Genomic DNA, 27,716 nt, shown 5'->3' on the forward strand with positions numbered 1-27,716 from the left:
TGAAGGGGTTAAAGAGTTTTATTACAAAGTGAAAGTGAGTAAGACAAGACAGAGATTAGGGGGATATATTATCATACCACTAACAAGCAAGAAGGCAATTCATCATACCACCAGGGCCCAGTCAATTAGCGTTGTAGAAACAGCAACGGCCTTTCAACAACCCAGGTGAAACATCATGCGCAGAAACAGCACCGGCCCTTCATCAGTGTGGGCGAAATCCCAGTCAAGTAAAGTCATCAACACGGGCGGAATATCTTGCAGCAGCCGAGGAGGCCGGAGTACAACAACTACTGTTGTGCCTGCCTCGGCTTTCTGGGGTTTTGAGGACTTCACTAACAACAGCGGCAAGGAGCCAATAAGCACACGTGTCAGCAACACAAGGAACTGGTGTCAGATCTGGCTAGGAGCCGGGGCCAGTCCTTGGTACGAGATTAGATGTATCGCAGCTCGGCCCACCTGCGCGAAGGCGAAGGCCAGGCTCCACATCCTGTAAATATTTTCTTGGTCCTTGGGAGGGTAGCCAATCCTTCCACGGCCAAGCACGTACCCCAGCCACTGTGAGAGTTTACATCCCTAAATGTTCCCAGGCAGGCCTTTATATATTCTATTCCTTACAATTCGACCCGAGGGCTGCGTGGGGGCATAAGCATAGTTTACATAGCGGTTTTGAAACATGAATGTAGTGTGTACTTTTTGTATGCGACAGTACATCCAACGGTTGCATATACATAATAACAGTAAAATGCTCACAATAATTAATAGGGGAGTAAATATTGCATTAAAATACTAATGCGCAGTTGTGTTGGTGAATAGAAAATAATACCAATGATGATTGGAGTCTTGGGTTATAATATGTGAGAGGCCCTTCAATTTATTACTGACAATGGTAGTGATAATCCTATGTTCAGCGAGGGACTGGGCATTATGATCTAGGTGGGTTTGCAAGAGTTGAGGGTTCTGTAATATTCGAGCTAAGGACAAGCGTATATAGGTAGCAGGAGGCTGTAGCCACCAGGGGATCCAAGTAAGGGATACATTAGCCTCTAGATCGGGCGTTAAGTAGAATATATCACCATTCCATTGGAACAACTCGAGATGCTGCAGACATCCCAAGAAAGGGGAGGGCAATCCCATAGCAGCTAGTTCGGCAGTATTAGAGATAGTAAGGCATATATGCTGTGGTTCTATTTTATATAGGACAGAGAAATTGGCTATGGGAAAAATCGTTAGAGTACATACATTAACAGAGTGAGAAAGTAAACAGGGTTCTATCATTCGAAATAAACCATTACATGCAAAGCCTTTATCTGTGGGTATACAATCTGTAAGCTTATAAGTGCTATTATTATTAGGACCTATATGGGTGCCTTCAATGCATGGTTGTAAAAAATAATTACCCTTGATAATGGGTAGAACATGAAAAGAGCATAGCAGGTTAGTTATTGTGGATATATAACAAGTTATATTAATGGGTGGAGGTCCAGAGAAAACAAAATGATATGGGTTGTGGTCTCCTATCCATCCAGTGAGGTTTGTGGCTCTTACAGTTCCATTAGCTATAATACATTGTTGGTTTTCTTTGCAGGTATAGTTATCTTGTGTGCACAGGATAGTTTTATTCCGCCATCTCCAATGGAATGTGATTGGGCTTGTATGATGGAGGAGCTGCACAGGTACGCCAGGGGTCCAAGCTACAACCAGGAAACAGGTCCAGACTAGGCCGCCATAAATCAGGAGCTAATTTCATAAAAACAATTGGTTAGGTAGTTGGATACATTTCAGGTTGATCTTGCCCAGGGAACATGACAACTACTACATTGTTGTCTCCTAGGGCTATGACCTCTCCGGCCTTCGGAGGGTAAGTGGTGTGTTTTCTGGCCCAAACTTTGGTACCAGCCACATAATCTGTTGAGCCAAAGCCTCCATATCGTGTGGTGGCATTAGGAGGAGTATCTAACTTCTCCCAAAAGTCAGTGGAGGCACATGGAATGATCAATATTTGAGCAATCCTGGTGCCTGGGAGAAAGTGCAAGGTTTCTTTTGAGACATTATGTGGTAAAATCTTTATTTCTCCCACATAGTCTGCATCAGTGACTCCAGCCATGATTTGGACTCCCTTCTGTGCCAGGCTGGACCTGGCAGCAATCTGACCATAGTAACCCTTAGGAATTTAAATTCCAATTCCGGTGGGGACTGTTTGGCTAGTATTAGGCTCTGGCCAGATTTCTTCAACATTATGTAAATCATGCCCTGCAGATGCAGTAGTGCCCACATATGGGGCTTGGGCATTGGGGTGGACTGCCCACCAGTGCAGTGCTGAGAAAGTATGGACCTTTCGTATTTGCAAATTGCGAGTCATCATTCTAGATAAGGGAGTACCTCCTGTACTGAGAGCAAGATTATTGAGTTGTTGTAGGGCTGTAAAAAGATGATCTTTCCACTTATAATACTAATGGAGCTCAGCAATGGAGCCCATTTTGCGTAATTTTTCTTTTAACAACCCATTTATGCACTCTGTTAAGCCAGCTGCTTGTGGATAATAGGGAATATGATAGATCCACTCAATGTTGTTCTTTTTACAATAGTTAGTAATCTCTTTACCTTTAAAATGGGACCCATTATCACTTTGAATTTGTAGAGGTGTTCCATAATATAGGGTAAGAATATCAAGAGTCTTAATTGTATTAAGCTGTGTGCCACGCTTGTATGCACAGGTGATCAGAACTCCCAAATAAGTGTCTACACATGTACAAGTATAACAACACCCTTTGGAGGGGGAAAGGGCCCAATACAATCAATTTGCCAAATTTGAGCTTGAGCCTGCCCCCACAATAATTCTCCAGTAACTAATTTTGGTAAGGTGCATTTTTCATCCAATTGGTAACTGGGGCATTGTTCCTTAGTGCTCTTTAAATTAGACGTAGGAACACTTATCCCTCTGTCCTGTGCCCACCTATGCATAGCAGCGGAACCAGTGTGTCCTGTCTTTTGGTGGATCCATCGAGCAAGTGCCAGAGTTTCTTCACTTATACGAGTGGAACACTCTACTTCAGCAATTGCTGTGAGGCAATATAGATATCAGCGTTATACTCATGTTCCACCGAGGTTTTCTTAGCATGTGCATCTACGTGAAACACAGAGATGTTAGTGGTTTTTGCAATTTCCCAAATTTCTTTCCATATATCAGCACCCCATAACTCCTTGTCATAGATTTTCCAACGGTCCTTTTCCCATCTAGGCATCCAGGTGCTCAGACCTTTGGCCACAGCCCAAGAGTCAGTGAAAATGTGGCACTGTCCATCCTTTTCAAAGTTTATAGCTTGATAAGCGGCTTGCAGCTCAGCAAATTGACTACTTTTCCCTTCTCCACTAGTCTCTAACACCATTTTGGTGACAGGGTTATAGGCTACAGCCTTCCAGTACCGAGTATTACCGATATATTTGGCAGAGGCATCAGTAAACCAGGCATGCCTCTTGTTCGGCAGAAAGGGAATTATATCCATGATTATATACTACAGGAGATTCAGTTCTTTCAATGGCTATTGGTTGGAAATCATCATTGGTAATTGGGGCCTCAATAACTAACTCCTGTAGAGATAATATTCCAGCTGGGCCTGTTTTGGCTCTATTTTGTACATACCATTTCCATTTAATAATACTGGCCTCTTGGGCGTGTCCAATCTTATGGGACACTGGGTCACTCATAATCCACTGCATTATAGGAATTCAGGGCCGTAAGCTCACCTTATGTCCCACTGTTAACTGTTCAGTTTCAGTTAGTGCCCAGTAAGCAGCGAGTAATTTGTTCAAAGGGAGTATAACTCTGTCCAGCCTCTGGTAATTTTCGGGCCCAAAACCCTAGAGGGACGCGCTTGGCATCCTGCTTTTGCCGTAAGCTACAGTTAGCATACCCGGTGTCCACAGTAACCATTAATTCTAAGGGTCCTTCTCTTATTGGCCAGATCTAAGGCTGTTTGGATTGCAGCTTGTGCTGCTTCAAACGCCTTATCCTGCTCAGCTCCCCAGTCAAATTTATGTTTTTTCCTAGTAACTCTATACAGAGGTTGTAAAATCTGACCTAAATGAGGAATATGATTTCTCCACTAGCCAAACAGGCCTATAAATTTTTGAGCCTCCTTCTTATTCTGGGGTGTTGCAAAGTCTAAAATTTTCTGCCAGGCTTTTGGAAGGATGGCCCTATGCCTAAAATTCCAATGTATTCCTATGAACTTGACTTCCTGGGCTGGCCCCTGGATTTTGTCAGGGTTAATTTCCCAACCTTTCTTTTTTAAATGTTTTACAATTTGTTCTAAACAATATCTTACAGAATCTTCAGTGGAAGCTTGGATTAGGATATTATCTATATAACGAGCAATTAAAACTGAGGGGTGGAGAATGTTGCATTCATCCAAATGTTCAGCAACTAGTCGATGGCAAATGGTAGGGCTATGTTTGTAGCCTTGGGGCAACCTAGTAAAGGTAAATTGACGCCCCTGCCAGCTGAAGGCAAATTGTTCCCATTGGGATGGATCAATGGGAATAGTAAAGAAAGCATTAGTCAGATCAATAACAGATACCAAGTACCGGGATGAGACTGAATACGCTCAATTGAAGTGATAGTGTCCAGTATGGCAGCCGTCAGTGGGGGAGTGACTTGTTCAGCTCCCTATAATCCACTGTCATCTCCAAGACCCATCTGACTTCCTTACTGGCCAGATTGGATTGTTCCAAGCTGAAGTAGTTGGAATTATTACACCAGCATTAGTCTTTAATGGTTTGAGTTATTTTATTATGCCCACAAGGGATACGATATTGTTTACTCGTGATAATATTTGTGGGCTCAGGGAGATGAATGGGGTCAATGAGTGATTTGCCTACTATTACAGAATGCATTTGCAAAGCTCTGGTTGCAAAATGATAAGTCCCATCTTGTAGTTTAAGGGACATTCCCCTTAAAATATCAATACCAATTATATACTCAGGAATGAGGACTACTACCACCGAATATTCTCGGCGGGGCAAATCACCAATGCTCATTATCACCTTAATTTGTTTAGCTGGAATTTCATGGCCACCAAGACCTGAAATAGTAACTGGGGTTCCTTTAAATTTGGCTGGGTTCCCATAAATTAAAGAGGCCTCCGCTCCAGTATCCACAAGTGCATTAGCCACTGTAGTGGACCCATTTTTCCAATGTAGTGTTATTTGTATATGAGGGCGGTAGTCCCATGGGTGTATTTCTTTAATTTGTGGGATACCGAAGCTTAGCCTCCATCCTATTCAAATTTGCACAAATCCTCAAAGGGATAGATTCCATCAGGTGTGGTAGAGGGGGAAGGAACCATAAGGGGAATGGGTTCAGTCTCTGACTTTTGGACTTCTACCCAGTTTGTTCACTTTACTTTGTCCTCGTACAGCTGTCACATATCTTTAGTAGGAATGCCATCCAATTTGTCCAGGCTCATCCCGGCCTTTAATAAGGCTTGAAACATTTCTTTTCAGGGCACCCGAATTCTACCTCTCCTTTTCTTATATTTGTGTTGAGCACACCGCACAGCAGCTTTCTTAGCTACCGTTTGATAGCCACGGGCTTGATCACCTAGAATATAGTTCTGATATTGTAGCATGGCCATCATGCCTTGTAAATCAGTATTCTCTTTTTCCAGATTACATTTTTCTTCAACTAAGGTGTTAACACGTTGACACATGCGGTGATAAGCAGTAAGCAGAATCCACCTCGCCTTGCCACAGCAACCGATTCCCCTCCTTTTTCTATAGGAACAGTCCTCAGCACTTGGAGCAACCGAGGGGGTCGGCAGTCTGTAATTTGCCATCCCAGTTTTTACTTAAACCATCCCTATTGCCCGTTCCTTAGCCAGCGAAGCAAACTGAGGATCTTCCCATCCGGGAACATCACAAGGTACACAAGTCACCTCACTTTTCTTTTTAAACAGGGGCATTGTTTCGGTGGTCGTGTGTGTCCTGCCAAATACGCCAATTTGTATCTATAAGTATTATCGATTGCTGTGCACAGACTTAATTTCAAGGCCCGATACACAAGACACACCACCACAAGCCAGGATGAAGGGGTTAAAGAGTTTTATTACAAAGTGAAAGTAAGTAAGACAAGACAGAGATTAGGGATATATCATCATACCACTAACAAGCAAGAAGGCAATTCATCATACCACCAGGGCCCAGTCAATTAGCGTTGTAGAAACAGCAACGGCCTTTCAACAGCCCGGGTGAAACATCATGCGCAGAAACAGCACCGGCCCTTCATCAGTGTGGGCGAAATCCCAGTCAAGTAAAGTCATCAGCACAGGAGGAATATCTTGCAGCAGCCGAGGAGGCCGGAGTACAACAACTACTGTTGTGCCTGCCTCGGCTTTCTGGGGTTTTGAGGACTTCACTAACAACAGCGGCAAGGAGCCAATAAGCACACGTGTCAGCAACACAAGGAACTGGTCTCGGATCTGGCTAGGAGCCGGGGCCAGTCCTTGGTACGAGATTAGATGTATCGGAGCTCAGCCCACCTGCGCGAAGGCGAAGGCCAGGCTCCACATCCTGTAAATATTTTCTTGGTCCTTGGGAGGGTAGCCAATCCTTCCACGGCCAAGCACGTACCCCAGCCACTGTGAGAGTTTACATCCCTAAATGTTCGCAGGCAGACCTTCATATATTCTATTCCTTACAATAATCCAGGCAGGAAATGGGGCTGGCAGAGCAGGTAATGTCAGAGGAGGTAAAGAAGTGGCCAGAGTCTAGTGAAGGAAGAACTGATAGGATCTGCCAACAGCTTACGTAAGTGTCACAGGAGGATGGCCGAAAGGTTTGGACGACAGGAAGGGAATGAGGGAGCTCCACTCTCAGTAGAGTCAGTTTGAGTAGGAAGATCATGACTTCAATTTTAGAAATATGAAATTTGGGATGTTCAAGTGGAGATGTTGAGAAATGGAGTTCCGTGCCCTATATTTGCTGGATCAATCACTAGAGGACCAGGGGCCAAGCCCTGGGTCAGGGCAGTGTGGAACAAACAGCAACAGATGATGAAAGAATGGCAGTGAGGCCAGGAAGTTGACTGTGGGGTCCAAACATCCAAGTGAACCAAGTGTTTCGAGAGAGTCAAACACTGATGACTGATGGGTATAACTGGCCTGGGACTTAGCAACACAGAGAATGCTGTGGATTTATTAGCAGCAGTTTCACAAGAGCAGCAGGAAGAGGAGAGAGGGAAGAGAGTGGGACACAGCATGGAATCAGCTCTTTTGAGGAAACAGAGAAATGAGGCAAGGAAGTGCCTGGAGCAGGAAGTGGGGTCCCAGATGCAGACTGACACAAGCGTTTGAATGCAAGTTGCTTATCTGGGAGATTGAGGGAGGAAGTAAGACAGGAAAGGAGAGGCAGACCGTCAAGGGTGTGATACATGCTGCCTCCCAGCACAGGCCACTGAAGCTCAGTCCTCCTGAGAGCCCATGAAATATACACCTCTGTTATCCTGCATGAGGAACAGCACCTTATTCACTGAATGAAGAAGGCCCTTGGATGGAAGGGAGAATTCATTTCAAGGCACTTCTGGTCAACCAAGGAAGTGGCCAGGTGGAGGCAGGCCTGCCCTCACTCTGAGTAGAGGGGGGACAGAGCTAGATGGGGACCCCAGAGCACCACAGCAGTGCCATCAGGGACCTTGGTGCACACAAGGGCCAGAGAGTCACTCAAGGCGCTGGGGAGACGGGACAACAAACACAAATGCTGAGTGTGGAGAGTTTGAAGAAGTGAAAGGAAGGCAGGGAGACTGAGACCAGGGCCCCAGACGTCCAGTCTTCTGTCAAGTTCCTTGTGCTCTTTCTAAAGATATTTGATGCATACCCAAGGAAAAACATATTTATGTATGTTCATATAAAAATAAATTTTAGCAGAAGTTAATATACTTTTATTTTTATTTTGCCATGTGATTTGGAGATTTGTCCACACCAGTGCATAGAGGTGTTCTCATTCCTTTTTTTTTATAGCTGCATATTCCATTGTAGCATTTATTTCACTAAGACCCTGGCAATAAAATTTGAAGTGCTTCCCATATTCTGTTACTACAGATAGTAATACAGTGGACGGCCAGGTGAAATAGTCATTTGGAGTTCTGTGACTACCCATGTAAGATAAATGCCTAGAAATGAAAGTTCTGGTTCAAAGAATACATGCACTTTTAATTTTAACAGATATTGTTAAAGTGTTCTCCACAGAGGTATGAATTTATACCCCCACCTGCCCTATATGAGAACATCTATTCCTCATATCTCAGTCCACACACTGCATTAAATTTTTTGATCTTTGCTAACGTAAGTAGAATGACTATCTCAGTATAGCTCTGATTTTCATGGTTTTTTTATTACACATGAGATAGGCCATCATTACACATTTTTATTTTGAGGTTTTGTTTTTGTTTTTGTTTTTTTTGGCCTTTATTGATTCACAGGAGCTCTTACCTCTCAGAAAATTAAGCCTTTTGTTTGATCTCAGTTGTAAATTTTTTTCAAGTTTGTCATTAATTTTCTATGGATGAAAAAGAAGGGCCACAAACTAAACTGACAAGCTCAGGGGAGGCCAGCATGGCAGGCACTACAAACTCAGAGACTAAAAGTAACCACATAGGAAGGTTTGAACATAAAAATTCCTAACTAAAAGCGGGTCATTCTAGGCCTATAGCTTTCTTGACAACTGTCAATCTTTACCTTAAGTGAGCTTGTCCATTGTTGTCTTTTCAAAGATAACATGCCTTTGAAAGATCAGAGTAATCTTCTTTTCCAGACTCCTCAGGACACAACCTACCAGCATCAGGGCAGGAGACCACAAAACCTCACCTTGTTATCTTGTTACCCAAATACCACATCTATGTGCTGTAAATATTAACTATCCTGTACCTACCAATGTAAAAAATGTATGTGTCTGTTTTATTTTTTATCCAATCCCTGAGATTTCCGTTTTGCTTTTTCCTGCCCTCTTAATCTACCAGCAATGGATTTCATGTAAACTTCCTTACAGCTCCTACTTTTAGTCTAATGTATAAAATAAGATGCAAAACTGCCATTTTCTAGAGCATTTTCTCCATCCATTGAGGTTTTGCTTCTGGGCAATTGTCAGTTTGGCTCAAGTAAACTCATAAAAATCCTCTACAGGTTTGGATGTTTCTTACATTGACATTTCTGACTGTGCTTATGATGATTTTTGTGAGGTTGGAATATTTTTATGCATTAAAATTTATTGATATTTCTTTTGGGTTTCTGATTTGTTATTCCATAGTTTGCAAGAACTGCCGCAGTCCAAGATTATAAAGACATTTTCCCATAATTTCTTCTAATACTTTTATGGTTTAATATTTTACATTTAAATCTTTGATGCATTTGGAATTTATTCCAAAGTTATGATGCATGGCTCAAACTTTTTTTCCTAAATTACTACTTATCTCAATAACCTATGTTGAATAAACCATTTTCTGCCCACTGATTTAAAATGCAACTGTTATCAAAGACTAGAGCCACTGGGTTTAAAGAAGGAGAACACATATTCAAATTTATCTTCATTTACTTAGGTCTTAGGAAGAGCTTTCGATATTATTATTCCAACTATGAGTACATAGAATTTTGTGTTATGGTGGGGATAACCCCTGAAAAAATAAGAAATCTTCCTTTCTATGCCTATTGTAAAAATCCAGGTTCATTCTTGCTCTGAACAATCACCTATGTGGCAAACCTGGGATAAAGGTAACTCTATTGTCGCCATTTTACAGACTAGGAAACGGAACCAGAGAGAGATGAAGACATTTGCTCAAGACCACACTAGTCAGTGACTGACTCCAAGCTATTAACCATTATGGTCCAGGCCTAAATGTTTAAAGAAACATTAAATGATTGCAGTTGTCACTGGGCTACAGAAAATGGGGATAAAACATTACCTCCTTAAACAAAAATGTTCACAGCCAAAAGCTTTTCTGAAAGAAAGGCTTATTGAGTCACATGCTAGCCAGGAAAGGACAGGCCTGGGCCATGCAGGCTAAACCACCAGCAGCAGGGCGAGCTGGAGAAGGCAACCTGTCCGCCCGTCCTGACGTTGACAGGCTCTTTTATACATTATGTTTTGAGAAATAAACGTGTAAGTTGTTTTGAAAGAAATTTACATCGGCTACAGATAAGGGGGCAGGAAAAGGTGAAGGTGGGGGACAGTTCTAGGATAGGTGCACAGTCTTTAAGGAAGACACGTTTACTACTTTTGATTGGTGCTGGGCAACAGTCCTGAAAGTTCATGCTTAAGCGAGATGCTTAAGCGAGATGCTGTGGGGTCTGGTCTGTTACTTCCTTTTAGATAGCCCCCTGGAAGGTGATTCAAAGCTCCAACTTACATTCAGGAATGTGAGCAGTCTATTGTTAGTTGGCCCACAGCTATTAACTGGTTAATCATTCTTGTCTCTTTCTCTTAATCTCCTGTCTACTGTAATTTAATTTAGGACATCTCAGAATTTTTCTTGCCACCTTTACTGTGGGGTTGCTGTGAAGATTAATAAGGCAGTCTATGTGTATACTAAGTCAGTGTTAGCTATTTGTATTCATTTAATAATTTAGGGCCTCTAAATACACCTTGACGCTCCTGTGTTACCAGCAGCCCCAGGGTCTCCCTCCTGCCTCTTTCCATCAAGGTTAGCTCCCGTTCTTGCCTGAGAGTTTAGTAATGTTAGCTTCCTGTTCTCCATTAAACTGGAGAATCCCTAGGTTTCCTTGCAACTCCTGGTTTCTGCTGATTGAGCTGATTTCTGTTGCAGAGACCTTACAGCACTTGACAAACTAAGTCATTGCCACCAAGCATTGTCTGTGCAATCAAGGGTCTATGTGGCTGATGTCTGTCTGTCTGGGAATCCATCTAGCTAGTTAGGAGACTGTCCTCCCACCTGAGGGTGTGTCTGGCTAGCTTAGAGGTTGCCTGTGTGTCTGTTTAGGAGGGATCTGTTTATATCTGTCTGGGAATCTGTCCAGCTAGTGATCCATGTGGCTGGTGTCTGTCTGGCTACCTCACTGGGAGAGGGGGTCCATCCTTTTGGTGGTCTCTTGTGCTGGGGGTGGTCTGTCAGGCCGTTCTTTTGTCTATCTCTCTGGCTGAATATCCATCCATCCAGCTGTGGACTGACGCTTTGAAGGTCTGGCTGTGTAGGTGTATGGCTATCTGCCTGTCGAGGTCAGGGTCCATCTGTATGCCTGCCCATTTTAAAGATCGTTTTACCAGTCTGTCTGAAATCAGCCCGCTTGGCTGTTGTCATGCCTAGCTTGGATCTTTCTGAATGGAGGGGAGTCCATCAGTCTTTCTCAGGGTCCACACATCTCCCTGTCATCAGCTGAATGTCTGACTGAGGGAGGCTTGGACACTGAGATGAACTAGTCTATTATGTGGTAATGGGGGCAGTCTCCAGAAGCCTATCTGTTCATCCTCTCCTTCACAACTGGGGGGCCCTTCGGGCTGGGCCCATTCCTGATGTTCATTTTTCAATCTGCTCAGTGTAGCCTCCCCAGTCATTATCTCCCACTGCCTCCCCCAGCCTCAAGCCTTGAATTCTATAATCACTGGCACAAAGCCCCCACAGTTCCCACCCTGAGAAATTTTATTTTGATGCAGCCCCAACGTTCCCACGCCCAACACTTCACACAGCAGAGCATGGCCTCAGCAGTCCAGGCAACCACGTGGAGAAGCAGGCAGGCCTGGGCACAGCATTCACACCCGGCTCCACTCGGCAGGCGGGTCCCGAGGCCCTTTAGGCCTTCCGATGCGCAGGTTGAAGCCTGGGAGAGGAAGGGCACGGTGGATCTCATGAAGAAGCGGAGATGTGGATAGGTAGGCAACTTGTGGGTGGCCATCCCCCAGCCTCCGGCAATCCTGGTTCACTGCAGTGCCATCCACAGGGCTCTGAGAGCCTGAGCCCCAGGCCACCGTCCCTAAACCCCATACAGTGGGGATTCAGTCCACGTCGCAGAGTCCCAACTAATCGGGTTTTGTCTGACTTACCTAGCCCGCCGGTCTGAGATCCATCGGCCACATCCTCGTAGGTGCCAGGCCCAGCAGGACTGGGATCAGCAGAAACTGCAGGCAGGAAACCATCCCCCACGCATCAGCTCGCGCTGCCCGTGGAGTGCCAGAACCAGCCCAGGGCAAAGACCTCCATCGGGTCGGAAAAGGCTGGCTGGGGGCGCGGGGCTGAACCCATCCTGAGGGGTGTACACTTGGGGCGCCGCCAGGTCCAAGACCGCCGCCCAGACGAGGTGGCATCCCTAGAGAAGCGCACCCAGCCCCGGGCCCACGGTTTGGACCGGGACACTTCCGGGCGCGACAACCAGCGGGCAGCAGCCCCGGGCGGTGGCCAGTCCGGCCTGGTGGGCGGAGGTCCCGCAGGATGGGGTCCCGAGAAGGAGCAGGTAGGAGCTGGCCCTCCCAGCCCGGCGCCAGGCCGACTCACCGCGGCAGGGCAGCGCCCCTGGCGCGTCCTCCGCGGGCGCCTGTGGCCGCCGGGCAGAAGGCATAACCTGGCTGTAGAGCGGCGTCACCTCGGTGCCTTGCGCCCCGGGCCCCGACCCGGTGCGCGCCAGGGCCCCGCGCTTCTGCACCACTGCGTATATGTCAGCCATGGCGAGGGCCCGGGGCCCCGGCGCTGAGATGCTCCTACCGGAGGGAAGGCAGGGAGGAAGTGAAACCGCTGAGCTGAGGGAGGGCTGGGTGGGGGAAGAGTGCTCAGCCCGCAAACCCTCGCTTCCTTCCCGCCCCAGGCGGCGCAAGGTTGGGGGCGGGGAGCAGACGGGTCTAGGGGGAGAGGGCAAGGTCTCTGTATAACAGGCTCTTGTTTCCCTGTCTCCAGCTCCCCGCAAGATAGGTGGGTGAAGGAGGGAAGGGGCCAGCTTGGCAGGGAAATGGGGCAAGGAACTGGTTTTGAGGGACGGTCATTTCTGTGTAACTGTTTATTGGATAAAAGAATGAGGAAGTAGCATCTAAAGAGGAGGAAAGGATAGCCTCAAACTGGAGAGCTAGTCTCAAGGACGAGGGGGTGTAATTTCTGCTGCAAAGGAGGGTCAACTCCGTGTCCGCAGCACCAGACAGGAGGCCTGACAAGTGGGTGGCGTCAAAAAATATTCGCTGAATTAATGAATGAATGACTGGGCGAGCGAGGAAAGGGTTAACATTGGACCCCAGGGCTAGCCTTAGAGGCAGAGGCAATAGGATCTCTGGGATTAAGGAGGTCTAAAGGGGCAGGTTCCCAGAGCTCAATTCAAAGAAAGGACGAATGAATATTTGGTGAAGGGAACAGTAAGGGCGGGGCTGGTGTTTCAAGGGTGAGGAAAGGGAGCAGGAGTGTGAGAAATTGCAAAGGGAAGAATGAGGGGCTGGAGCTGGGTACCTGAGGACCTCGCCAGGTGGGCAGGACATGGCAGAAAGGGCCAGGGAAGTCCGGAGAGAGAGGGCATCGTCATAGAATGGGGCACAATTCTGGAAAAGACAGGAGGTTAAGGTCATGAGGCTTCAAGAAAACTGGCCCTGATGGAGATCACTGTGGGGGTAAGCTGAAGAGGGGACAGTCTGATAAGGGAGCCAGAAGGAGGTCAAAGGTAGACATCTAGTGAGTCAGTCCGTGGCCCCCAAAGGAGGCCAGGGCTGGATGTGCGATGGTGGTGGTCATAGACCTGTGTTCTGGGTCCTGGTCTGAGGGTGCTGGTGGATGAAAGGGGGTCTTGGTACCTTTTTGAGGTGCTGGGACTGGGGACTGGCATTTTGGAGTGCTGAAGAGAACATCTGGGCCACTGTGTGGTGCAGGAACCTGTACTGCTCCTGGAGGAGGAAGAGGGGTCATCAAGGAGGGAAGACAAAGGAGGAGAGATGTGTCCTTGGCATGGGGGAGGTGGGGGGGAGCCTGAGGCTCACACCTCTGTCTGCACTGCTGTAGGCCGCTGCTTCCGCATCTCAAGGACCAGGTCGAAGAGGCTGAAATTAGGTGAGAGCATCTGGGGCAGAGAGATGGGGCCCATGAGCAGGCAGGCCCTGGTGGGCAGGGGACCACGCTACACAGGCACGCATGCTCAGCCTCCTCATACCTGGGTCAGGAACAACTGTCTCACATAATCCACCGCACACAAGACGCCTGTTCGCCCACAGCCCGCGCTGAAATGCAAGAAGAGCAAGTTTGGTGGGGGTCTGCCCACAGCCCCTTTCAGGTGGGCATTTGGGCCTGGGGGCCCTAATGGGGGATCCCCTGCATCACCTTTGGATTCCCAGAATCCTCAGATTATAATTTAAAAGGAAAAACTTTTTAATTGCTTACATTTCTTGAGCATCAACTGTGTGCTTGCTTCCCAGCAGGCAGACTGCCGTCAATAAATGCTAACAATTTCAGGTGATGGGGCATGCGCAACTGTGGCCTTAGGCACTCACACTGCAGGACAGGTTCCAAGCCTCCCGCCCCCACCCTCTGGCTCCTCTGTCTCAACCAGACCCCCATAAAGCCCATCTCCTTAACCTGCAGTGGACACACAAGGGGCTGGAGCCAGAGCCCTGGAGGTGACGGGCTTCCTCCACCATGGCAAGCACATGGTCAGGATTGCTAGGGACCCCTCTGTCTGGCCAGGACATATACTGCAGTTGGTACACAGAACGAGATTTCTGAAACACAAGAAAAGTGTGCAAAGCATATTAAAAAAAAGAAAGGAAAGCATTTATTGGGCCACATGTCAGGCCCAGTTCTAAAATCTTCCTTTTGAATCCAACAGACAATAAGTGAGGAGATGGATGCCACTGTTAATGCCCATTTTACAGATGAGAAAACAGACAGGAAACAGCTCTCCCCATGTGGGAACCTCTTCCTCTCCTTTCAATACCTTCTGGAAGGTGACCTGAAGGGACCGGAGCTTGGTGTCTTCATTCAGCCATGTCTCCCTGGCCTGAGGATGGGGACAGGAGGAGAAAAAAGATTACTAGTGCCCGAAGACACATTTACAGAAAACAATGCATTTCTGAATAAAATCAAATACAAAGAACATACTTTAAAAAATTAATTTAGCCCAAGCATCCCTCATGGCTGTTGTGAAGGAAACATTTGACAGAGGGTAGAAAGAGAAACCACGATTAAAAACCTAAATAAGCTCATTGACAGTGAAAAAAAGATTTCTTTGAATCTAAAACAAGTTTTACTACCAACTGTATGCATCACTTCAGGTGAGAGATTTTCCTGAGTTGTTTTGAAATGGGAAGGGACATAAAGATTTATTATTTACAGACATAACCATGATCATGGTTAAAATGCAAAAGCAATGCATATATTGAGTTATGACAGTTTGCATGTTAATACTAGAGAGTTCCTTGTAGTGTGAGGGGACTGTGGGAAAACTGTTCGTCCTTTTGGGCCCAGCCCAAAAGCTTTCCACTCTGAGAATCTTCCATGAAAGCTTCCATAATACCCAAGACTCCATTAAATGCTTTTTCCACCTGTGCCCAGCTCACCAGGGTGATGCAGAAAAGTCCAATCTGCAGTGGCTCCTGTTCTTGGGCCCAGTAACGCTCACACTTTTTCTGTAAAAGGCAAGGAGAAAGGGCAGGGAGTGAAGAGGGGGAGACTGCTTCACAGTTCCAACTCAATACATCTGCACCCCACAGGATCCCAGGCATTGCTGGTGAAACCACAGGCAGCTGCAGCTCTAATAAAGGCCAGAGCCTCCTCAGTTTAAACACACAGACTCAGTGTTGACTTGAGCTTCTGACTACGCAGGAGGAAGACAGTCCAGAATATTCTCCTACTGTAAGCAACAAAAAATCTAAGATATATATATATATATATAATTAATATAAGACCCATTTTTATTTTACTATAAGACCGGGTTTTATATAATGTAACATAAGACTAGGTCTTATATTAATTTTTGCTCCAAAAGATGCATTAGAGCTGATTGTCTGGCTTATTTTTGGGATCTATATATATATCACTATTTTCAGACATTGGACCACAGGCATTATAGGACTGTGATCACTGAACAAAGGGAAAGACATGAGGCAAACCCTGTGACCGCTCCAGCTTACTGCTGTGAGGCAGTCACCAGGCTGCCGGACACAGAGTCCAATGATCCCACTGAGCTGAGAAGCCGAAGATCATGGCTCAAGAAGGCCAAGGCAGCTACGATTTTAAGGACAGAGTCCTGAAAAGAACAGAGTGATGCAAACAAAAGCAAAAAACTCCAGAGGTCGACATAGAATTCACTTTGAGTCTTTAGCTGAATAATAATCTGAGCACATACGTATAATGTCAAACCCCATGAGGCAAGGCAAGAATAACTTTCCATCAAAGAATAATAACTGGAGACCTATAAGATGAATGCTTCCTATAGTTCACAATGGGACAAAAATAATTTACATTCCCTCCAGCCAGAGTGGAGAGACCTGAGGGGCATTCAGTAGGGGACCCAGAAGGACCACACATTAGAACAAAATTAATTCTAGAATAAAGTCTACTCTAGACCTGCCCTAAAAAGCCTAAAAACAAACCTCAAAATGATCAAACATCTGAAAGTAACTTAGCTGCCTTCCAGAAAAAGGTCCAACACTCTTTAAAGGGAGACAACAAAATCCAACACTTACCTATGTAAAATTTAAAAGTCAAGCATCCAATAAAAATTTACTAGACATACAAAAAAGCAAAAAAATGTGATACATAACCATGAGAGAAATCAGTAGAAAAAGATTCAATAGATATGATGAAAGAAGCAAAGACCTTAAAATTGCTTTTATAAATATAAATATACTTAGATGAAAAGTAAAACATGAATGTAATGAAAAATGAAATCAAAGACTTTTTAAAAGACCTAAATAGAACTTCTAGAGAGGCAAAATAAAATGCAGAGAGTTCCAAAAAAATGTATACACATTTTAAGAAAGGGAAACTGTATTAAAATTGTAATACTCAATATATATACCAATAACAAAATATGAATATAATTTACACTTGACTTCTGCAATTACAAGAGGTGCTTAAAGTGGTTACCATCAGCATCCAGACACTTCTGATTACAGCGAACTATTGCTTGATCAACGTGGACCAAAGTGTCCACCTGTATACATTTTTTTTGGCACCCTGGGTATATGAAATGAAAAATCCACTGTCTAATAACAGATGAGATACCAGAAGAAAAGATCAGTGAACATGAAGACATAGTGATAGACACTACTCAACGTGGAAAAGAGAGAAAAAAATGACAGAAAAAAATGAACAGAGAATCAGTTACCTGTGGAAATATATCACGTGGTCTAATGCATGTGTCTGGAAGGAGAAGAGAGAGGGGAGAAGAGAAACTATATTTGAAGAAATAATAGCTGGGAAAAATTTCAAATTTGATGAAACTATGAACCCATAGATCCAAGGTCAATGAATCATATAAATATAAAGAAAACCACACCAATGCAGATCATGATCAATTGCTGAAAAAAACAATGATAAAGATAACATCTTAAAAACATCTCACAAAACAAGGCACATTACATGCTGAGTATGAACAGGATAAGAATGACAGTAGAATTTTGTCAGACAGTCTTCAAGCCAGAGGTCAATGGTGTGATATCCTAAAAATGATGAAATTTAGAAAAAAGAAAAAAACTTTCAAACAAACAAAAGCTGAGAGAACTTATTACAAGAAAACCTGCATTATGAGCACTATTAAAGTAAGCTCTTCACACAAAAGGAACATTATACTAGATGGAATATGGATCTACACAAAAGAATGAAGAGTAAAAAAAAGATAAAAAGTGTGGCTAAATGTAATATATATTCCTCATTTTTAAAATCTTTAGGAGATTTTTTAACATCTTTAAAATTCATCTAGTGAATAGTACCAAACAAGGAAAAATTAATAGCAATCTTTCACAAACTTTTCCTAAAAAGTGAAGAAGAGGTAACATTTCCCAACATATTATATGAAACCAGTATTGCTCTGATACCAAAACAAGACATAGTCATCACAAGAAAACTACTGATCAATGTCTCCTGAATATAGACACAAAAATCCTCAACAAAATACTAGCGAAGGATTATACAATATGACCAACTGGGATTAACCCCAGGAATGCAAAGTTGGTTCAATATATGAAAATCAATCAATGTCATATACTATGTTAATTAAAAAAAGAAAAAAGAAAAAACCCACATGATCACCTGAATAGATGCAAAAATTTGGGGGACAAAATTCAACACCATTTCATAATAAAAACATGAAAGAAACTAGAAATAGAAAGGAAATTCATTATCATAATTTTTTTAAAAGTCTACAAAAGAAAAAAACAAAAAACTCACAGCAAACCTAATACTTAGTGGTGAGAGACTGAATGTTTTTCCCTTAAGATTAGGAACAAGACAAGGGTGTTTGCACTTTCTTCTAGCCAGTGCAATTGGGAAAAAAGACATTAAGGAAGGAAGGAATGGAGGGAGGAACAGAGAAAAAGAAAGGATGATAGGAAGGGAAGGAAGAAAGGGAGGGAGGGAGGGAAGGAGGAAACCCAGACTGAAAAGGAAGAAGCAAAACTATCTCAATTTGCAGACAACATAATGTTATATATATAGAAAACCCTGAAGAATACACACACACACACACACACACACACACACACACACACACAATTAGAGCTAATAAGTGAGTTAAGCAAGGTTGCAGTATACAAAGTCAATATGGAAAAACCAATTATATTTCTATATAGAGAAAACTATTTGGTTTGCAATAAGCAAACTGAAAAATGAAATTAAGAAAACCATTTTATTTACAATAGCATCAAAATATATAAACTACTTAGAAATTTAACAAAAGTGCAAGTCTTCTAGACACTACAAATCATTGCTGAAAGAAATTAAAGAGGACCTAGATAAATGGAAAGACATCCATGTTCATGGATCGGAAGACAATATTAAGATGGCAATATCTCCGAATTGATAGACAGATTCAATGCAATCCTTATCAAAATCCCAGAAGGCTTTCCAAAGATATTGGCAAATTGATATTAACATCAATATGCTAACGGTAATAGGTGTGTCATGGGTACTTGAGACCACCTCAGGTCTGATGAGTCACGAGGAGGATTTATAGGACTGAGCATAGAATTGTACTCATTGTGATTTATTACAATGAAGGGATATGATAAAATCAGCAAAGCTAAAAGGCACATGGGGTGAAGTCTGAGGGAAACAAGGTGCCAGCTTCCAAGGATCCTCTTCCAGTGGGCCACACAGAATGTGCTTAATTCCCCCAGCAATGAGCTGTGACAACATGTGTGAAATGTCCGCAGGAAGTTCATTAGGGACTCAGTGCCCAGGGTTTTTATTGGGGCACTTTACATCATATGTAGGCACCCTCTGACTAGCAAAACTTGTACCAAAGCAAGTGTTCACATAAATCATATTGTTTGTATAAACCGTGAGCCACTCTTATTAGAAATCCAATTTCCAGCTATGAGACAACCTTGCAGGAAGGCCTTTTTAAGCATAAGCACTTCTGCATGCTTTGTTAACTCTTTTCTATACAGTAAGTAACTGAGAATAGACAAAACAATCTTGAAAAAAGAAGCACAATTTGGCGGATTTCCTGATTTCAAAACCTGCTACAAAGCTACAATAATCAAAACCATGTGGTACTGGCACAAACACAGACATGTCAATCCATGGAATAGAATTGAGAGTCCAGAACTAAATCCTTACATTGATTTTCAACAAAGATACAAAGGCCATTCAATGGGGAAAGCATAGTCTTTTCAACAAATGATGCTGAAACAACTGGATATCTATGTGTAAAAGAATGAATTTGCTCCCCTACCTCACACAATACACAAATATTAACTCAAAATGAATCACAGACCTAAATATAAGACATAAAATTATAAAACACTTAGAAGAAAACATAGGAGTAAATCTTTATGACCTTTAGGTTAGACAATGACTTCTCAAATACAACACCAAAAGCACAAGCAAAACGATAGATTAGAATTCCTCAAAATTAAAGAGTTCGTGCTTCAAATGATACTCTCAAGAAAATGGAGGGGCGGCAAGTTAGCTCAGTTGGTTAGAGCGCGATGCTCGTAACACCAGGGTTGCCAGTTCGATCCCCGCATGGGCCAGTGTGAGCTGCGCCCTCCACAACTAGATTGAAACAACTACTTGACTTGGAGCTGATGGGTCCTGGAAAAACACACTTAAAATAAATAAAAGTTTAACAAAAAAAAAAAAAGAAAGAGAGAGAGAGAAAGAAAGAAAGAAAGAAAGAAAGAAAGAAAGAAAGAAAGAAAGAAAGAAAGAAAGAAAAAGAAAAGGGGAAAGACAACCCCCAGAATGGGAAAAATATTTGTAAATCATATACTGATAAAGGACTTGTATCCAGAAGAACTCTTGCAACTCAAGAATGAAAAAAACAAATAACCCACTTAAAAAATAGGCAAAAGATCTGAACAGATATTTTTCCAAAGAAGATATACAAATGGAAAATAAGCACATGAAACACTACAGTGACATACCACTTCCCACCCATTAGGATAAAACAAAACCAGAAAAACAAACAACAAACCCCAAAAATTAAACACAGAATTGCCATATGATCCAGTAATTCTACTTCTAGGTATATACCCAAGTTAATTGACATTAGGGACTCAAAACAGATATTTATACACCAATGTTCATAGCAGCATTATTCACAACAGCCAAAAGGTAGAAACCACGCAAATGTCCATCAACAGATTAATGGATAAACAACATGTGGTACATATATACAATGGACTATTATTCAGCCTTAAAAAGAATGAAATTCTGATACCTGCTACAACATGGACGAACCTTGAAAATATTATAAGTGCACTAAGCCAGACACAAAAGGACAAGTATTGTCTCACTCCACTTCTATGAGGGACCTAGAACAGGCAAATTCATAGAGACAGAAAGTAGAATAGAGGCTACCAGAAGCATAGCCTCTATTCTGGGAGACGGGGAAAAGGGAGTAAGTGTTAAATGGGTACAGAGTTTCTGTTTGGAGTGATGAAAAAGGTCTGGAAATTGATAGTTGTGACGGTTATACAACATTGTGAATGTACCTATTGTCTCTGAATTGTACACTTGAAATGATTAAAACTGCAAATTTTATGTTATGCATATTTTACCACAATTTAAAAAAAGACAAATATCACTTCACACCCAATAGGATGGCTATAATAAAAAAGACAATAAAAGGGTTGGTGAGGATGTAAAGCAGTTGGAACCCTTAGACATTGCTGGTTGAAATGTAAAATGATGTACCCACTGTGGAAAATTGTTTGACAGTTCCTCAAAATGTTAAAAATAGTTACTAAGTGACCCAGCAATTCCACTTCTAGGTATATACCCAAGAGAAATGAAAACATACTTCTACACAAAAACTTGCACACAAATTGCAGCATTATTCCTAATAGCCAAAAAGTAGAAACAGCTCAAATTCCATAACCTGATGAATGGATAAATAAAAGGTGGCAGATCCATTCAATGGAATGTATTATTCAGCAATAACAAGGAGTGAAGTAGACACATGCTACAATGTGCCGGAACTTTGAAAACATTAAGCTGAGTCAAAGAAGCCAGTCACAAAGGAGAACATAGCATATGATTCCATTTATATGAAAAGTTCAGAGTAGGCAAATCTAGAGAGACCAAAACTAGAGTAGGGGTTGCCTAGAGTGGAGGTTGGTGGGAATTGAGGAGTGAATACTAATGGATACAGGGTTTCCTAATGGGGTAATGACAATGTTCTAACAGTTATTGTAGTGATGGTTGCATAACTCAGGAATAGATTAAAAACAACTGAATTGCACTTTAAATGGATGAACTGCATCTCAATAAACCTTTTTTTAAAAAGATAATCTATAGTAAAAATAATATAGTGTATCGTGGAGTATATTACATATTTAGAATTAAAACCTATGGTAACAATAGCATAAAGCACGGAAAGGGTAAATTGGAATATGCTACTGTAAAGTTCTCACATTTTTACATGAAATGATACAATATTATTTGAATGTCGACTGTGGTAAATTAAAGATGTATATTGTAAACCTCTAAAGCCACCACTAAGCACATAATACAAAGAGGTATAACTAATAAGTGAATAATGACTATGAAATGGATTCATAAAAATTCTCAGTCTGAAAGAAGACAGAAAAGAAGAAAGGAACAAAGAACCGATGGAAAAAATAGAAAGCAAATAGCAAGATGATAGGTAGATTTAGACCCAACATTAATGATAATTACATTAAAGACTAAATACTCCAATTAAAGGCAGAGATTGTCAGGGTGGGTACAAAAGTAAGTCCCTACAATATGCCACCTACAAGAAATACACTTTAAAAATAAAGATGAACATAGATTAAAAAGTAAAAGAATGGGAAAAGATATATTATGCATACGCTAATCTAAAGAAATTTAAATAGCTATGTATTAAAATCAAAGTACACTTTAGAAAAAGGAATAGTACTAGCAATAAAGAAGGACATTATATATTGGAAAAGGGATTGACTCATCAGAAAGACATAACCCTAACTGTGTATTACACTTACTCAATAATAGAGTTTTAAAATTCCTGAAGCAAAAACTTAAGAGAAATGAAAATCGAGAACTCTAAAATCAGAGTTGGAGATTCCAACACCCCTCTTTCAGAGGGCAACAGCCAGGGCACAGGCCATGAGGCAGAGCAGTCCAGGGCGCACCTGAGGAACAGCAAAGCAGGAGTGGTTAGAGTGGAGTGAATGAAGGGAAGAGATGGAGAGGAGAGAGCTGTCACAGGGAAGCCACAGTATAGGGCCTTATGGTCTGTGTTGTGGAATGGGATGGGAAGTCCAGCAGGAGAGAGTTAGTGAACACTGGAGAGATGAGCCTCACGAATAAAAGGGAAAAGATCAACAAAAAATTAAAGAGAGGAATAGTGGGCTTCCAACAGAGCTACAGTGCAGTCAGGTCACTGCAACAACTGGGCCCTGGAGTCCTGGGATCAGAGAGGAGCTAGCAAGACTTTCCTGCCTCCTCCCTGAACGAGGGCATGGATTCTAGGGGTTAGGGACACCTACCCTCCCATTCTCCATCTCTCGACATGCCATCAGGATCACCTAGACAAGAGGGGTAACAGGAGAGGGAGGCGATTTGGGTTAGGAGATAGGAAAAACAGGGCAAAGGGAAGGCCCCACTTCACCCTCCCACAAACCTGACCTTGACCCCAAACTCCCAGACCAGGCGCCAGAAGTCTAGCAAGGTATGAGGCAAGGGTCCCTGTGTGGCGATGTAGGCCGGGCTTCCATCTGTGCCCTGGTAAAATCCAAATTCACTACTGAGATCCCGCTGACACCCCACCCCATCCGCCCATTCCTTGACTTGCAGCCGGACCCGGATGAAGTTGCCATTGATGTAGTCGCCTTGTCCCTCCTCCCGGAGCAGGGAGAGGATCACTCGTGTCTGATCATCTGCCATCAAGAGAGATGAGAAACGTGGAATTTGGGGGTGACAGGGGCATCAAGGCCCTGCCAGCCTTCTGGATGAAAGCTGGTGGAGAAGGGGGCGCGTCCTCCCCCACTCCCCATCACCGCGGGCACCCAGCAGGGACTCCACAAAGGTACCCCACTGGGCTGTGACCCAGTCAGGCTTGGGGAGGAAGTGCCTGGGGGCCAGTGGTGACAAGGTCTGCGGTGGGGTAGGGGTGCAAAGTGGCTCTCCACCCTGAAGCCCTGACTTACAGGGCAGCACGTCTTTGTAGCGGTTCTTCCTCACGTTTCCTGGCTGACTGCCCGCCTCCGTGGAGCACAAGTCACCAGCCTTCCAGGCAGCTGATCTGGCTTGGATGTCCTGGCGGGAGTGAGTGCAGGGAGGGAGGAGAAGAGAGGAGCCAGGTCAGAGTTCTCATAGAGACACAAGGCTGTGGCTTGTGAGAGGGGAGTGCAGGCTCCAGATAGCACAGGGCCCGGCTAATTACAATGATACAGTAACAACTGCCACTCAGAGCACCTTCCCTATGCCAGGCTCTGTGCTAAGAGCATTAGATCACAAGGTCCCTCCCAAGTGGGTACTATTATTGATGTTGCATTGTGCAGGTGAGAAAGCTGAGGCACCACATGGCTCAGCACAACTTTTTTTTGAGCGACTTGCACAAAGTCCCACCCTGGGAAGTGGTACAGTGAGAGTTGAACTCAGACCTCTCAGCATCCACCCTGTACAGACTTAATCCGTGTTACCCTGTATACAATGATTGTGATAAATTATGTATTTAATATAACAAAAACATGATATATAATATGCAATGTGTATGAATTACAATGTATAACATTACTCATATAATAAGATACCATAGGAACATTTTTACTGTTAGATTATTATAATTAGAAAACAGCATATTACCATCATTATCAGGTATTCACAATCATGATGACAATAACTCCTGCTAAGCCACCACTGGGTGCCAGCCACCATTCTAAGTGCTTTACTTATGCCCATCAGGTCATGCAAGCCCTCATGGACACCCTAGTGTAGTAGGTACTACTGTTGATATTTCTATTATACAGATGAGGAAACCAAGGCCTAGAGAGGCCCAAAGATTCCTGTGAGTGTAGAGGGCTGGCCTTGCTCATCACCCACCCACCCTAGAGCAGGTCCTCAGCATTGCTTACTGCCCCAGACTGGACTGAGACCTGGATGGGCATGACGTCATATACCACCCGGGTGTTATATGCTTACATCTAATATGCACATTTTCATATTGAATAAATTATATACTTTGTATTATTGTACATTTCTCATTAAAGTATCTATTTTATTTGTGTAAATTATTTAGATTTATTTTACACTTTTATCTGTTATATATGTTATATTTACTTAGGAACTTATTGGATAACTGCTTATTTTATAAATTATAATTCTATATGTTGCATTTATGTTTATTCTATTGTTTTATGAAGTTATGTTTGTGTAAATTATAATTTATATTTATTTTTACATAATCACTATATATTTATATTTATTAATACAATTATTTCATAAATTTGTGTTACCTATTTTTATTGTACTGAATGTATCTAACTTATTTTTATATATTTATTGTATATCTCATATTCCTAAATTTGATATATGTCATCATGTTGCATTTACATATTTGCATGTTTCTGTTACATAAATTATATTTAAAACATCTTATTACGTGTAGTAAACGATGCTTATGAGGCTATATTAGCGTTCCTTACACAGGGCTTGCACTGCCCCATGTAATGTTTAGAATATTTGTAACTAGTGACAGACTCCTTACAGAGTGAGTGCGCAAGATGTGCGAAGCGCTTTTTACCCACACCAGTTATTTCATCCTCAGGCCAGTTTAGTCTTCAGCATCCACATTTCACCCAAGGAGAAACCGAGGCCAGAGGGGTAAAGCGCCCCAAGGTCACAGAGGCGATCCGAGCCTGTGTGGCGATCCGTCCACACCCTCGCTGCCACAGGGCCTCTAGGTTCCTCTTTCCCCAGACGCTTCCTCCACTGACCACAGGAGTGAGAGACCACCGCCGGGTCGTCAGGAGCAGGTGCGCGCCTGCCCCGCCCACCCCACCCAGCAGCCGGAAGGTTCGGGGAACACGATCCCGGCACAGGGGCCTGAGGGTGCGTGCGGCCCCTCCCAGCCCGGCAATGGACTTCGCCCTCTGCGGCCCTGTGGTTAGAGCTTGAAGACGTAGACAGGGATAAAGAGCGACAGAGAGAGAGGTGCTACTGAGAGAAAAACTGAGAGACCTCTAGGCGAGTAGACACTCTAGACACCGAAAGAGATAGGGAGAGAGGGAGAGAAAGGGTGAGAGACAGAGGGAGAAGGGGGAGGGAGGGAGAGGGAGGGAGGGGGGAAGAGAAAGGGGGAGAAGAGGGAGAGGGAGGGAGGGAGGGGAAAGTGAGGGAGAGAGAGGGGGAGGGAGAGGGAGGGACAGGGAGAGGGGGGAGAGGGAGAGGGAGAGGGAGAGGGGGAGAGAGGGACAGGGAAGGAGAAGAAGAAGGGAGGGGGGAGAGAGGGAGAGGGAGAGGGAGGAGAGAGGGAGAGGGAGAGGAGGGAGAGGGAGAGGGAGGGAGAGGGAGGGGGGAGAGAGAGGGGGAGAGAGGGAGAGGGGAGAGGGAGAGGGAGGGAGGGAGGGAGAGAGAGGGAGAGGGAGAGGGAGAGGGAGGGAGGAGGAGAGGGAGAGAGGGAGGGAGGAGAGAGAGGGGAGAGAGGGAGGGAGAGAGAGGGGGAGAGGGAGGGAGAGAGAGGGAGGGAGAAGAAGGGAGGGGGAGAGAGGGAGAGGGGAAGAGGGAGGGAGAGGGGGAGAGAGGGAGAGAGAGGGAGGGAGAAGAAGGGAGGGGGAGAGAGGGGGAGGGAGAGGGAGGGAGGGGGAAGAAGGGAGGGGGAGAGGGAGAGGGAGGGAGGGAGAGGGGAAGAGAAAGGGGAGGGGAGACAGGGAGAGAGAGGGAGAGGGAGACAGGGAGAGAGAGGGAGAGAGAGGGAGAGAGGAGAGGGGAAGAGGGAGGGAGAGGGAGAGGGAGAGAGAGGAGAGGAGAGGGAGAGAAGAGAGGGGGAGGGAGAGAGAGGGAGGGAGGGGGAGAGGGAGACAGGGAGAGAGAGGGAGGGGGGTAAGAGAATGGGAGAGGGGGAGAGAGGAAGGGGGAGGGAGAGGGAGAGGGAGAGGGGGAAAGGAGAGAGGTAATGAGAGGGAGGGAGAGAGGGAGAGCGAGGGAGGGAGGGAGGGGGAGAGAGAGACGAGACAGAGAGTCAGAGGCAAAGCGAGGCAGGGCGCACAAGACAGACGACCGGACCGTCCAGGGAGAGGAGCCGCAGCGCGCGCCGCGCAGCCGTCCACACTCGCCCACTCACACTGAACTCGCCGGCGAGGACCGCCCCCTCCCGGTCGCCCAGTGCCTCCAAGTGCTCCAGGAAGCTCTGCGCCACGTCCAAGCTGCGACTCATGGCGCCGCCGGCCAACTGGGTCCAGTCGGGCAGCTGCGCCCGGAGTTCGCAGCCCCAGCGGGTGCTGCTCGCGGTCGAGGCCCCGCCTCCGATTTCGCCAGCCAATGGGAGCGCGCAGCGGCCGGCGCCCCTTGGCCAATGACACTCAGAGCCTTCCCAGCCTCTTTCACAAGCTTCCAGACCCCGGAGGCAACTTCCCGACTTGGTCCTCGCGCGCTGGGCTGGGGAAGTGAGTCCAGCGCTGGCGCTTCCCTCTTTTGTGGCCGCCGCGCCGGCGACTGAGGCCTCACAGTCCCACGGACACTTCCTCCCGCTTGGACCCGGGATCCGCGCCCGGGGCCCACCTTTCTCATGGTGCCCGAGCTGGGTGGGTGGCCGCGCGCGCTCACCCGGCTCCCCGGCCCATCTCCTGGGGGCTAGGCTGCGTCGGGGAGCGAGCCGGGCTGGGGGTGGGGTGGAGGGGAGTGGCGGCACGCGGCAGCTGTGAGTGGATACGGCGCCGCGATGGAGCTGCCGCTTCTGCTTCGGGGACCCCGGGGTGGGGGACATCCCGCTCTGTGAGTTCCGGTGTGGTACAAGGGAAGTCGGAAAAGTAACCGCGGGGGGGTGGGGGGGAATGCACACGGGCACACGGGTACCCGTGCTGTGAGAAAGACCGAGTGGAAGCAGATGTTCCTGAATCCGAGTATTTCCTGAGGGTCCTTTTTCTAG

The 27,716-nt window shown here is 44.9% G+C and overlaps 1 protein-coding gene across 7 annotated transcripts; it reads right to left on the reverse strand.

Moving 5' to 3' along the window:
• On the reverse strand, positions 1 to 27,069 carry PTPN18 (protein tyrosine phosphatase non-receptor type 18). 7 transcript variants are annotated; one of them, XM_074325086.1, is made up of 16 exons: positions 26,913 to 27,069; positions 23,779 to 23,887; positions 23,258 to 23,353; positions 23,119 to 23,157; positions 17,289 to 17,323; positions 15,517 to 15,585; positions 14,895 to 14,957; positions 14,537 to 14,679; positions 14,115 to 14,181; positions 13,947 to 14,024; positions 13,762 to 13,851; positions 13,424 to 13,512; positions 12,491 to 12,693; positions 12,043 to 12,117; positions 2,954 to 3,059; positions 1 to 1,737 (listed from the first exon to the last, which is right to left on the reverse strand). In XM_074325086.1, the coding sequence occupies exons 1-16, from the start codon at positions 27,003 to 27,005 to the stop codon at positions 1,731 to 1,733; spliced, it is 1,362 nt and encodes a 453-aa protein (XP_074181187.1). In that variant the 5' UTR covers positions 27,006 to 27,069; the 3' UTR covers positions 1 to 1,730. The 7 variants fall into 7 exon arrangements, with proteins under 7 accessions (XP_074181187.1, XP_074181186.1, XP_074181185.1 ...); XM_074325085.1 differs by lacking the exon at positions 17,289 to 17,323 and adding an exon at positions 23,432 to 23,508 and having other exon boundaries at positions 14,552 to 14,679; XM_074325084.1 differs by lacking the exon at positions 17,289 to 17,323 and adding an exon at positions 23,432 to 23,508.
• Positions 27,070 to 27,716: the final 647 nt, after the last annotated feature.

The sequence above is a fragment of the Rhinolophus sinicus genome, linkage group LG02, assembly GCF_036562045.2.
Source record: "Rhinolophus sinicus isolate RSC01 linkage group LG02, ASM3656204v1, whole genome shotgun sequence".
In the NCBI taxonomy this organism is placed as follows: Eukaryota; Metazoa; Chordata; class Mammalia; order Chiroptera; family Rhinolophidae; genus Rhinolophus; species Rhinolophus sinicus.

Excerpts from the sequence above, each read along its gene's own strand:
- PTPN18 (XM_074325084.1), bottom strand. The coding sequence starts at position 27,005 with ATGAGTCGCAGCTTGGACGTGGCGCAGAGCTTCCTGGAGCACTTGGAG. Across the intron at positions 15,586-23,118 it reads GAGAGATGGAGAATGGGAGG|AAAAAGTGTGAGCGTTACTG; the intron begins GTAGGTGTCCCT and ends TGCCTTTTACAG. Across the intron at positions 13,852-13,946 it reads CTACAGCAGTGCAGACAGAG|GAGCAGTACAGGTTCCTGCA; the intron begins GTGTGAGCCTCA and ends TTCCTCCTCCAG.